At 31.6% G+C, this 12,011-nt stretch overlaps 1 protein-coding gene across 2 annotated transcripts in view; it reads right to left on the bottom strand.

Annotated features, from left to right (window-relative positions):
- Nucleotides 1-4,732: 4,732 nt before the first annotated feature.
- The window catches only part of Hr39 (Hormone receptor-like in 39), a 32,090-nt gene continuing 24,811 nt past the window's right edge, over nucleotides 4,733-12,011 (bottom strand). For both annotated transcript variants that reach the window (XM_026628764.2, XM_026628765.2), the window contains exons 4-17: nucleotides 11,749-11,881; nucleotides 11,261-11,460; nucleotides 10,726-10,891; nucleotides 9,760-9,892; nucleotides 9,343-9,481; nucleotides 8,560-8,693; nucleotides 8,228-8,439; nucleotides 7,919-8,055; nucleotides 7,443-7,523; nucleotides 7,100-7,324; nucleotides 6,583-6,719; nucleotides 5,925-6,040; nucleotides 5,485-5,639; nucleotides 4,733-5,123 (exon numbers count right to left, since the gene is read on the bottom strand). In XM_026628764.2, the coding sequence (XP_026484549.1) occupies nucleotides 5,016-5,123; nucleotides 5,485-5,639; nucleotides 5,925-6,040; nucleotides 6,583-6,719; nucleotides 7,100-7,324; nucleotides 7,443-7,523; nucleotides 7,919-8,055; nucleotides 8,228-8,439; nucleotides 8,560-8,693; nucleotides 9,343-9,481; nucleotides 9,760-9,892; nucleotides 10,726-10,891; nucleotides 11,261-11,460; nucleotides 11,749-11,881 (2,076 nt within the window). In that variant the 3' untranslated portion in view covers nucleotides 4,733-5,015. The remainder of the gene's footprint in view (nucleotides 5,124-5,484; nucleotides 5,640-5,924; nucleotides 6,041-6,582; nucleotides 6,720-7,099; nucleotides 7,325-7,442; nucleotides 7,524-7,918; nucleotides 8,056-8,227; nucleotides 8,440-8,559; nucleotides 8,694-9,342; nucleotides 9,482-9,759; nucleotides 9,893-10,725; nucleotides 10,892-11,260; nucleotides 11,461-11,748; nucleotides 11,882-12,011) is intronic.

Raw genomic sequence — 12,011 nt, 5'->3', positions numbered from 1 at the left:
TAGACATTAGCCGTAAGAAATATTAACCATCCCTTTCTTCGCCAATTCGCTACCTACTTCGGAAAAAAGATATTATGTCTCTTGTGCCTATAGTTAGACTGGCTCACTCACCCTTCAAACCGGAACACAACAATAATGTATTGCTGTTTAGCGGTACAGTATGTGATGAGTGGTTGGTACCTACCTAGACGGGATTGCAGGTAGGAAATCACCAGGTTCACCCAATTCCCAATAAGTACGATGTTTCTCGATTTTTTATAGCATTCGATTTATATTAATTTTTCATAATACTTAAAAGTTTTTTTTTGTTTTGTATTATTTTATTTTCTTTAAGTTTATCTTAAATTAATAATGTAAGATTATATTTAAAAAAGAGAAAATTTTGTAAATATGGTAATACCAGGCTGGTTATAAAATAATAAAGTTAATTGTCAATAACGTTTTGTTTCAATATACATCAATATGTAAAAGGATCTAAGTTTATTTCTCCAATTAAAGTCGATTATTTTCTTATTTAAATATTTTATTGTTAACAATTATATTCAACAATAATGTCAAGTCCTTCTAGTTTTTTCCCCTGTTGCCATAGTTACATAATTAAAATAATTATGTGACTATGGCCAATTATAACTTATGAATTTGAAACTTATTAGTGTATATATTACATAGAATTAAATAAATACATCATAATATAATATCTTGGCTAATTAACCTTACATATGGAAGACCATTTGAATGGACAATTGAGTTAATAACAAACGGATACTCGTGGTAACTTGGTGGTTTCATCACAGGACACTAATTATTGTGAAAAACAGCATTTTAAATCTATTTATTTGAAAAGAACAACTATGCGAGTTTCTTGCATGTTCTTCTCGCTGCTGCTTGAATATTGACGATTCAAAAACGCGTCATTGTGAAGTTTACTTAAATAAAATTGATTTGGTATATCCCAATGGGATATCCAAACAGATTTTTTTAAATTATCCTTAATACAAACAGAGACACAAAATCGATTAATTTTGAAATCCTTTGGCAAAATGTCACCATTATATTCCATTCTTAAAATCATACATTATAGCGGGTATATTCTATATCTTTATTCAATATAATTCAAAAAAAAATTCACATAGCACTTCGTCATGGTTCATGTCGCTAAAATTACAAATGTTAACTGAATACCCAAATTTTAATTCCAAAATACAAATCACGGGCGCAAAATTTTGATTTAAAAATAAAATGTTGAAAATGAATTTTCTTTTTTCTATCGATACTCTCGCACCAATTATTGATAAATGCTAGAATCCAAAAAAATAAAAAATAAAGAGAAATCCAAAAAGCATCATTCACCAAAGACATCTTAAAGTCGCATATAGCGTATGCTGTAACTATCTTGAAATACTGTATTTTTGTTCCAAAATTTATGTAATTTAACTGGTTCATTCACCCTTAAAACCGGAACACAACAATACGTATTATTGCTTGGCGGGCTTGCACAAAGCTTTTGCAAAAATTTACCACCAAGTAAATCTGATCTTATCTTCAATATTAAACTTCATATCAATTAATAATTACTGGTAATAAAGTACTCTAAGTACTGTAAGTAGTAAGTAGTTACTGGAAATAAGACAATGACAGCAATAATTTATTTCTATTAAATTATTTTATTTTGTATATTTTTGCACAGACACATATTTGTTTTTAAACAAATGTTTTTTTTTTTTGAGTAAATCAATCAAGGTGTATTTCAAATCAAATTTATTTTGTTCTATATATAAAAATATTTTCTTATATCTAAAAAATAAAGAATAGAATATCAATATAATACTTATTTATATATTATAACAAACGTAAAGTTACAAATTATTGGACGCAATACCATTCTCTCTTTCCTTCAAATTTTTAATATAAAAATTATTCGGATCCAGTCAGACCTGCCTTCTCCTTAATTGCGACATTCACACCTTCTGATAAAATATATATAATTGCAAAATAAAATCAAAAGTTGTCCTTTTTGTCTTATCATCTTTTTAAATTAGTATTATCAATGTGTTTTTTTTATTTTTGACAAATAATTAAGAAATACTAAAATAGTTTTTGTAAAGTACAAGATCTTAATAATAAATCTTATTATTATCAGTTCAAAAACTTTTACACGAAAATAATAAAGTATGGAAAATGCAACTTGTTATAATTTAATATATCATCCAAAATGTTACTTCAAAAATAACTATTAAAATAATTCCAAAGTTTCAGGGATAAAAATATGTCTTTTTTATGTTATTATATGATCTGTCCTGAATAGTATAATTTTACTGCAAGTTGCAACAATTTTCATTCCATAACTTTACACACATCAAGATAATGTATATCGGCGTTTTGCGTTGAGAAAATAAACTGAATCACATATATAAATCTCAAAACTTGATATAAACTAAGAGCTAGTCCACATTGGAGATTTTTCATTTGTACAAAGTTGTAGTCAAATTTGAAAAATGTATAGACCAGTTTGACCGACCAAATGAAATTGACTGCTTTTTTTTTTAATTTTCTGACGTAATTGTACTTATTAATAACTTTACAGATTATCCCAAATCCGCACAAATGCATTATTTTTTTTTACACAGTATAATGTATGTAGTAAAAATCTACAATGTGTATTAACTTTAACGTAGCGTTCATGTGGCACATAGTTTTCAAAACATTTTATTATTACTAATATTATATGAGCTCAATTATTAAAACTAAAACATAAATCGAAGTACTTGTGCCCTTATGATACTATTTTATCATTAAAAACTATTATTTATATTAACTTGGCTTGCATTGTATTGTATTTACTATTTATAAAATTAAGCGAATATCTAGAGTTTGTTGATATGACATATTATTAATATAAATAGCCCTGTTTGTATACTCATCTTTAAAAAAGAAAAATCTAATTTTGACGGTGCATAAATTTTCAATTTATACTTATTAATTTTAACAGAAATAAAAAAATTAAAAAAAGTTTTAATTACAAAATGTTTAAACTGTATCGTAACTTAGTCTACAACAGTTTTTTTTATCTATGTTACAATTATGCTAAGATATTTTACTACTATTCTTAATACTAACATTTTATTACTAAAATAATATTTTCATCAAAACTATTGCAACAAAACAAAGATGCTTTTAGCAATTTTTCTCCTAATATAATGGGCAGTGTATAACTGGTTTCTATAGCTGTCATTTATCAGCTACATAAAGTGCGAAAACAAAGCATAAAGTTTAAAATATACATACATTTTTTTTTTAAATCAAACGAAAAAAATCTTTATGCCAAGTATTGCACGAAAAAAAAATAAAAAAATTATAAGTAAACATTCATATATATATATATATATATACATTTTAATAATTATTAAAGACGGAAAAACATATTTAATTCCATTAAGGGCATTTAGATATTTATCTTATAGACACTCAATAAAACAGAGCTAATTAAAGGTTTCACCTTCTCACTTAAACTAATATAAACATTACATTATTCATTAAGTAACTTAAACGAAATGGCAATGATTACAATGGGCAATATTTATCCCGCCTATGATTATAACTTAACCAAATATATATTTCTACATATAAGGATGTCTAGTTGTAGACATTTGATGAAAGCGTTAAAAACACAATGCACACCATTAAAAACTCTCCACAAAAAGCTAACTGGCAAATCGTTTATTTTAAAAACGCACTTTTGACCATTATCTCAAATTTTCAATGAAAATTACTATACCGTTATTTATTTTGAGTTGAGAAGAGAAGTTGATAACGATTGAAGTGGAAACGCAACAAAATATTTAAGTTGTATGGTTCATGTCTGTAACACCTCTATGAGGAAAAATTAAAAAAAACAATTAAATCTTGTTTTCTGTCGTTGGACAACAGAACCTCAGAATTGCAATAAAATAATCCAGTTTAAATAATATTTTTTGGTTAAGTTATTAACGCTAAGGTGTACTAAAATTATTAAACACCTTTTTATTTAAAATACATACAATTACAAATCCTAAGACAGTCACAGACCGTCGAGTATAAAATTACAAAAATTACAAATATGTCACTTTTTATAAGTATCCAAATCTAGTTTATATTTAATATCAACATCATTTACATATAAAAAATAAAAGAAAACAATATTCTCTATCATATACATTGACAGAATATTTAGCGCTCAACTGGCGTTTTTAATCGCCATAACAGATAAAAAAAGAAAATTTAAATATATATATCGGATCGTTAGCAGTTATTGGCAAGTTTTTTTTTTATGAATTATCGTTTTACGAAAAACCTCCTTTGAATTATAAAAATAGGATTACGATGATAATATATAAATCTGTATATTATTGTCATCGCAAAAAATTTAACATTGCTCACATTTTTTTTGTACTTAAAAAAGTCGTATTTATTTATGGAGTTTTCATACATAAAGGAAGATCGTTAGAATTTTATTTCGAGTGTTCATATTCGCACACAAATCTTATAATTTCTGCGACAAATCGATAAGAATCATTCAGTCAGTTCATTTTATTGTTATTAATTGTTCCCGTCGCCTTATTAATAGAATATTCTAATTAAATATGGCAGTGTATGTTTTTGAGATAATCCCATTACAAAATAATACGAATATAATATATATATATATAAATACATGCTGTAGAGCATAAAGGGTTTTATGAGAGCAATAGATATATTAAAAAAATAAATGCATTATAATATCCAAGTTTACAAAATTACATTACAATCAATATAATTACAAAATACACTTATACAAGCAAATATGTATATTAATGTTCATGAAAGCAGTCTTTGATTCAAGGCCAAATTATACTTGGGCTTAGTTATAAAAGGCAATATAGTGATATCACTTCAGCGTTAACGTGTCTTTCTTGAGAACTAATGTTTACAAAATTCGAAGTCATTATGCTTATAGCATTATTTTCTTGAGCAATGTTATTCATCCCCTTTTCAAATGGTCAATGGTCGCCTCTCAAAAGTTCCATGAGAAGATTGAAACTCGGACCTTCACCGTCCTTGCCCTTATTAGCCGGGTTAAGCATTTCCTTTCCGACTTGCATGAAAAACTGTAACAATGTGAGAAGTGTTACTTAGAGTGACCGAAATAGGATGAACGTAACTCAAAAGCTCTATAAAACAAAGACACTCGATACTTTATATTAAAAGTAACGCACGTTAGTATGCTCTACTTTCTACAGACATATATTATAATTATTGTGATTAAACAAAACAGCACCACTTATTATATGAAAAATTATAGTTTTGACGAAACAGGGCATTTTTTTTTTGGTTCTCACTTCGTATCACACTCGTAAAATATTGAAAACCGACTCGCTGTGACGGTTTTTGATTCGTGTTTATATTATAATATAAATTTATTAAATAACGTTTTTTTTTTTTTAAAATTAAAAAACAAAATTTTGTTACCTGGCAAGTTCTTTGTAACTCGGGTATACGAAGAAGCAATTCGCCAAACTTAGCGGGCGTATCGGGCGAATGCGTCGCTGTGTACGCTTGCAGCGCTGCGAGCGCTTTTTCTTGGGATGCTCGCACTTTTTCCGCTTCACGCAATTCCGGTGCGTCTGAATGCAATAATTGTAATTTTATAAACTAAAAACTTATTTTTCTCTTTCCTTGTTATAATTATTTAGGAACGATCGAGTATTATATAAGTAAGCTATGTTCATTTATTTCTTATTTCTACAAAGAGAGTAGATAATGATAAATCTAACGTGCGATAACAAGATCACATATCAGTTGAATTTTGTGCCGTTTATCGGATTTCTTTGCTTATCCTTTATTATATAAAAAAAAAAAATGTTATGTAAGTTATATTGTTTGTTAGAAACTGAATTTTAAATATTTACCTGAAGTGAGTAGTACAATAACTTTGAGCGCGACGTATTCGTATCGGTCCACTCGCAACCTTCTCAAGTGATCCGTAAAACTTAGCATTCGTTCTATGCATGGTGTCAAACCATATCTGAAACAAAAATGATTATTATATTATTTTCATTACTACTTTAAAAAAGGATACACCGTCTAAAAGTATTTACTACTTAGTAGAGTAAGACAAGAATATATAATCTGTATTTAATAGAAAAACTAATCACCGAAATACTCCGATCTATAGTTAATCTTTAGAATGTATCAATAATTTTATATCTAGTCTCAATGTTTTAAGCAAAATTTGTAATACCAGAATGATATCAAATCTTTTTTTAACTGCTATTTATCGTACAATATTTTCTCAATATTTAAGCAGGCAATACAAAAGGTCAAATCAATAAAAATGACAAACTATCTTTTGGTTTGTCATTGTGATTTGATTTGATTTGTGATTCCGGGAAAGCAGATAGACTTAGGATCACTCTATCTTAACCTCAGTTGGTCAGTATGAGTAGTCTAAGTACTTTCTGTTCAGTTTAATTGTATGTCGAACCCGTAAGCGCCGCAAATACTCTCTTGGTGGTGCGCAATCAACCTGTCATTATCCCAAATAATTGAGATAATAGTGATACTAACTTGGCGCTCTGATGCAGCGTGATCCCGCGGCCGCCGCCCACGCGCACCTCGCCCGGCGTGCTGACGCCGCGGTAGCAGCACGACAGCACAAGCAGCTCGCACCAGCTGTTGATCAGCAGGCAGATCTGGTCGTCGATCTGAAACGGAATGGCGAATGATAACCGCTGCTGGAATAAAGGTAACCTCTGCTTACATTGATACAAATACCGGCAATCATTTTAATTATTTTTTTTCGTGAAGAGAATAAATATAAAACATACCATTTCGCGCATGCGCACAACAATCAAACAGACTTATAGGCGTTTTGGTAACTTAAAATAAATTGTCATATATGTTTAGCTTTTACCGTAATAAAATATATTTTAAACATGTTCTGCCAGTCCGAGATTTATTTTGGTTGAAATAAAGAAGTATTTGGGACCGGAATTTCACTCTAATGTCAAAGGGGCATAGCATAATATGTCATAGTTTAGAATATACATGACTAATTTCATCATATAAAAACGACAAAACTCACCGAAATATTTTTAAAAAGCGGCAAACTCTTGCACCACTTGACGATCTTGTAGAGCCTGTGGTCCGCGATGTTGCACAGATCGGCGAGGAAGTCTGCGCTGGAGTTCTGTGCCGTGATCCCGCTGGCTGCGAGGAGCGGGTTGGCGGACGGACTGCCCGTCGACTTGCTCATCCTACTGAGCTCCGATTCGTTGTATTGCCACAAATGTTCCACGTCCATTATTTCCTAATTTTTGAAAGTTTTTTAAGTTCAAATTGCATTCTTTAAAAATGTTTAATAAATTCAAAAACTATAAAAATCTTAAAATTAAATAATTTACATGAATAAATAAGACGATAATTACTTGTAATAATGGCGGTATGTCAGGCGTGAGTCGGCTGTTGCTTGATTCTCCTCGACTGGTATACGATCCTGGGCCATTTACCTGATAGGAAAAATAATATGTTTTGAACACTACTACACGTACTTGAAATACAAAAAATATCAAGAGAAAAGACAAGCATCACAGAGATTTAACCAGCACACCCAAAGAGAAAAAAAGGAATTAGAATTTTAGACCAAAAAACAGTACAGTAATTTATTTTAGTAAAAATGTACATACATATAAATAACATTGTTAACAAATGTTGCGACGTCTAGTACCGAAATACGCAAAAAAAAAAACATATTAAACGACTTGGATTTCTGCCGATAAAATTATATGTGTCGAATTTTATTATCTTTGTGCGATCAAAGACGCAAAACTATATTTCGATAAAAATGATAAAGACATAGCCTTAAGCTCCATGTGGGCAAAGCCAAATGTTGGACTGTACTCACGCAAGTGAGACTTGAGGCGTGTCGCAGCGTGGTGGGCGCGTGCGCGGACAGCAGCGAGCCCGTCGACGCCGCGCCCGACAGCGTGTACGAGCACTGGTACGTGGAGCGGCCCCCGCGGGTCCTGTCTTCTCTGATCGCTGGAATAATTAAACGTTCATGTCAATTGTTAATATTACATGCATTATTTACTTCCCGTATCACTAGAATTATATTTTAAAAATAAGTTATTTGTACCTGAATGGCACTTTACGATCAACATATTGTAATTAAATTAATCACCCAGAAACCCTAAATCTTTTCAATATTCACCTTCAAGCTTCATTCCACATCCCAAACACTTGTCGAATCTGCAGGCTGGACACTTTTTCCTTGTAGCGACAGTTACGGGGCAGTTACCGCCGCGAAGACACATGTAGTTCTTCCGGTTTTGTACAGTCCGTTTGAAGAATCCCTTGCAAGACTCACAAGAGAATATTCCGTAATGGAAACCGCTTATCTTATCACCGCAGATTGGACATGGACTACGACAAAAATGTAAATTTAATACGACCTTTTTAGATTTTTTTTTTAATATTATTGAGACAGAATAAGTCGATAAATCAAGTTAATAATCTCTTCAACCAGCTTGAAAGCTAACATACCTATTAATCAATTGTTGTCTGCTAATACCCTGGTGATGATGAAGGCGTTCATCAGTTGTATCCGTATCTTCGTCATGGGCAGGTGAAGCGGGGAAGACAGTAGCCTCGCGGTATACAACGTGAGGATGTCGGCCCTAAATAAGAACCATTATTTTACTTTTATTTCTGTTGACCCACTTTGGGCGCCACTACTTAAAACCTCGTTTTTGTTTTTTTGACTGAATTAACTGTTTTATACCTTTATACACAAAAATATAATGTATATATACAAAATATAATAATAGGGTTGCCAATTTAAATTCATAAGCAAAACTTTACTTGTTTGACAGTTACTTAAACTGTTTATCATATAGCATTACTAATGTTAATGTTACTCGACAGTTATATAATGCAAAGCGTAATTTTGCTGGAAGACGTGGAATTGACAGTTATTTATTTTGATATTTTAGATTGATTAAAATAACGAGATGTATTAATACAGCAATAAAGGATTTCATAATTACAATATTTTAATTGAATTGTTTTTTATCTTATATTTGTCATTTCAGTAACTATTTTTTGTATATTTATTTATTTTCTTAATGACCGAAATAATTTTATTCTATATATAAATATCTAGGCCCACATTGGGCGCCAATATAATTCTATGAACTTAAAATTTTGAGGGTATAAAAATTAAATAACGTTATTAAAAAAATAGTTCTCCGTTTATTGTGAAGTAAATAAAAACGCAAACATTGATAAAGTTATCTAGTCAAATAAACAATCTCAGTTGACTCATACCTGAACTGGCGAATGAGTAGGTGAGAACTCGGAACTATATGAGTAACACGATGAGTGTGATGCATCGCTGTTGTTGCGAGAAAGAGATGGCGTATAGTGACGAGAGGGACGAGGACTAGCTGAAGGACTACTGTATACACTAAAAAAAAAATTGTAAATATTTATTAGGTGGTACCGCCAGTATTTGCTCTGTATGAAATATTAACTATTCCCACGAACCTTGGGAGCTAAGAAATTAAGCTCCCTTGTGTCTGTTATGACTCCTCGACTGGTTCCAGTTTGAAGGGTGGTTATCCTAGCTAGCTAGGTTATTTACATAACAAGACGGGTTTGCACAAAGCCCTATCCAGTAAAATTAAAATTATGTATAGATAAAGTACGCACGTTTGTATGATTGTACAACGAAAATAATCTTACCTATGCGTGTACATAGAATGTACGGCGGAATCCGTACTGGCACTTGATTGGACCCGAGGCAGCCTCCCTAGCAACGGCGAACCGTGGAGACCTAGTAACTTGTCCATACCCACTGATGGTTCGCATTTTAGTTCTGAAACGAGAAAATAAATACTTAAGTGTTTAATTTTCAACTTTTTATTCCCGCAAAAACGCTGTCAGTCATTTTGATGACGTCAGATTGTTCGAAACAACAGTCGTGTATGTACGACCGGTACTCATTCAACGTTAACAGCTATAAATATTTGGTATTTTTGGGAAAATAACGAATTACAATCGTTCTCGTTAAAGTGAAATGTACAATAATACTAATACTAGCATTAAAACTCCAGAGAAGTTGTTTATCAAAGTGCCAGATGATATTGAAATGACAGTTTTAGCCTATCTGACGCCACACCATAGCGGCTCGTGTTTTAGGTCACGTGATATACAGACTAAAAAATACGGCTTTTAATTTTAATATAATAAATTAATAATGCGCTTTTACGAATCAAAAACAAAATATTTATGTCTAGTGCATTAAAGAATTTCACACATAATACACCCACACCATCTGGTCATAGTTACAAGTATTTTAAAACGTTATTTTTTGGACTGCTCTATATTTTCTGTTTCCCATCACTAGCCCGTCTGTCAAAAAGATCAAGCTAACTTGTACAGGGTGTAAGTATATTTCTACATATATTTTAATTTTTATCAAATGTCGTAATTTATTTTTCACTACCGAAAATACCGTATTATTTAATGTAAAGGAATTTTATTGGAATATACACGAACCCTTTCTTGTTTTTTACGCTTGTATCGATTAAATGTTCTGACATTTCACGATCGTCTTCTGCATGTATGTTATAAGAGAATAATTCTACTTTTCACTTACAATACAATTCTAATTACTTTACAATTCTAATTTCTGATTTTCACACTTACCAGATAATTGTGTTTCTTTCTTGATCGTCAAATTCTGGACTTCTACGACGGGATTTTGCATGAGCTGCGTATCGTACTGGTCAGACATTGTCGATTTAGCGCTGCTTGTGGGCGACGACGGTCGTCTCGCGAGGGATAGTGTCGCATTGTCCGTTAGTACTGATATCTGTAAAGTTTGGTCCAATATTAATATAAAGTTATATGTTGCAGATTAATTGAATAAAAGACGTATCTCGAATTGTAGTGGTGGCTTCAAACATTTTTGATCACATCTTAAGTACTTTTCTATTAATGAAAACAAATTCGACCAAATCTGATAGAATATACATAAATAAGTACATATACTAAAACTGTAACCTTCTGTCGAAGAAGGTCTGTCTTAGGATTCCGAAATGACAAAATTAGCCCAGTTTGGTAAACTATACTGCGTTAAATGAGGAAATAGGTAGTAACTATCTCGTATCTTCCTGCCTTTGACCAAATCATGTAGTTCCAGAAAACTCTTCAAATGATACATAATAACAGTAGTTTTTACCCTGTTCATGCTGAGACTCCGCTGGTGCGATTGTAAGGGAACAGTGTATTTAAGGTCCAAAACACGTTGATCGTCCAAACTCTGAAACGCTTCTAATTTGAGAGGATCTTCTCTGAGTATCTCAGTCTTGATGGTTACGTTTCGAAGTGTATCGATGGAGTCCCGTGAGGATTGTAAGTCGAGGGAACTGCTGTTTTCATCTAAAAAAATATATTTTTCAATTTAAGTTACGGTTTCTCTATTTTTCTGTGAAGAATTCGTATTGCAGCTCCATTTTCAGGGGAGCTTTCCCCTCATATATAGGCGAAGTCGGGACAGAAACTAGTAGTATACATTCTTTCACGGAAACAGAACATTAGATCGACGGAAACTTTTTCATTCAGTCATAATATATGAAAAGGAGTGTGAATTGGTGTGAATGAGACACATATAGGTTACTTGTGCACGGGAGCAAAGTCAGAATAGTAATGTTTGCTGTGGTTTCCTACCATTGTTGACACTGGTGTCGATAACCATTTCAGAGTCGGAGAGTTCCCCTTCCCAAGACATAGGACGTTCTTGTTCTGCGTTCTGTTCGCACTGTCCACTTGACGAACGCTTCTTTTTGTTTCTCATGTTCACCTGGAAGGGAAAATATTATAACAATAAGAAGAAAATTATAACCTAAAACCACATAATCATCATATATTAACATTTTATATAGGAAGTCCGATGAAAAAATGGCTGTTTGAGGTAAGTGGTCACCACCAAC

This window comes from Vanessa tameamea, chromosome 5 (genome assembly GCF_037043105.1).
Source record: "Vanessa tameamea isolate UH-Manoa-2023 chromosome 5, ilVanTame1 primary haplotype, whole genome shotgun sequence".
Lineage (NCBI taxonomy): Eukaryota > Metazoa > Arthropoda > Insecta > Lepidoptera > Nymphalidae > Vanessa > Vanessa tameamea.
This window is presented reverse-complemented; position numbering and strand designations above follow the sequence as displayed.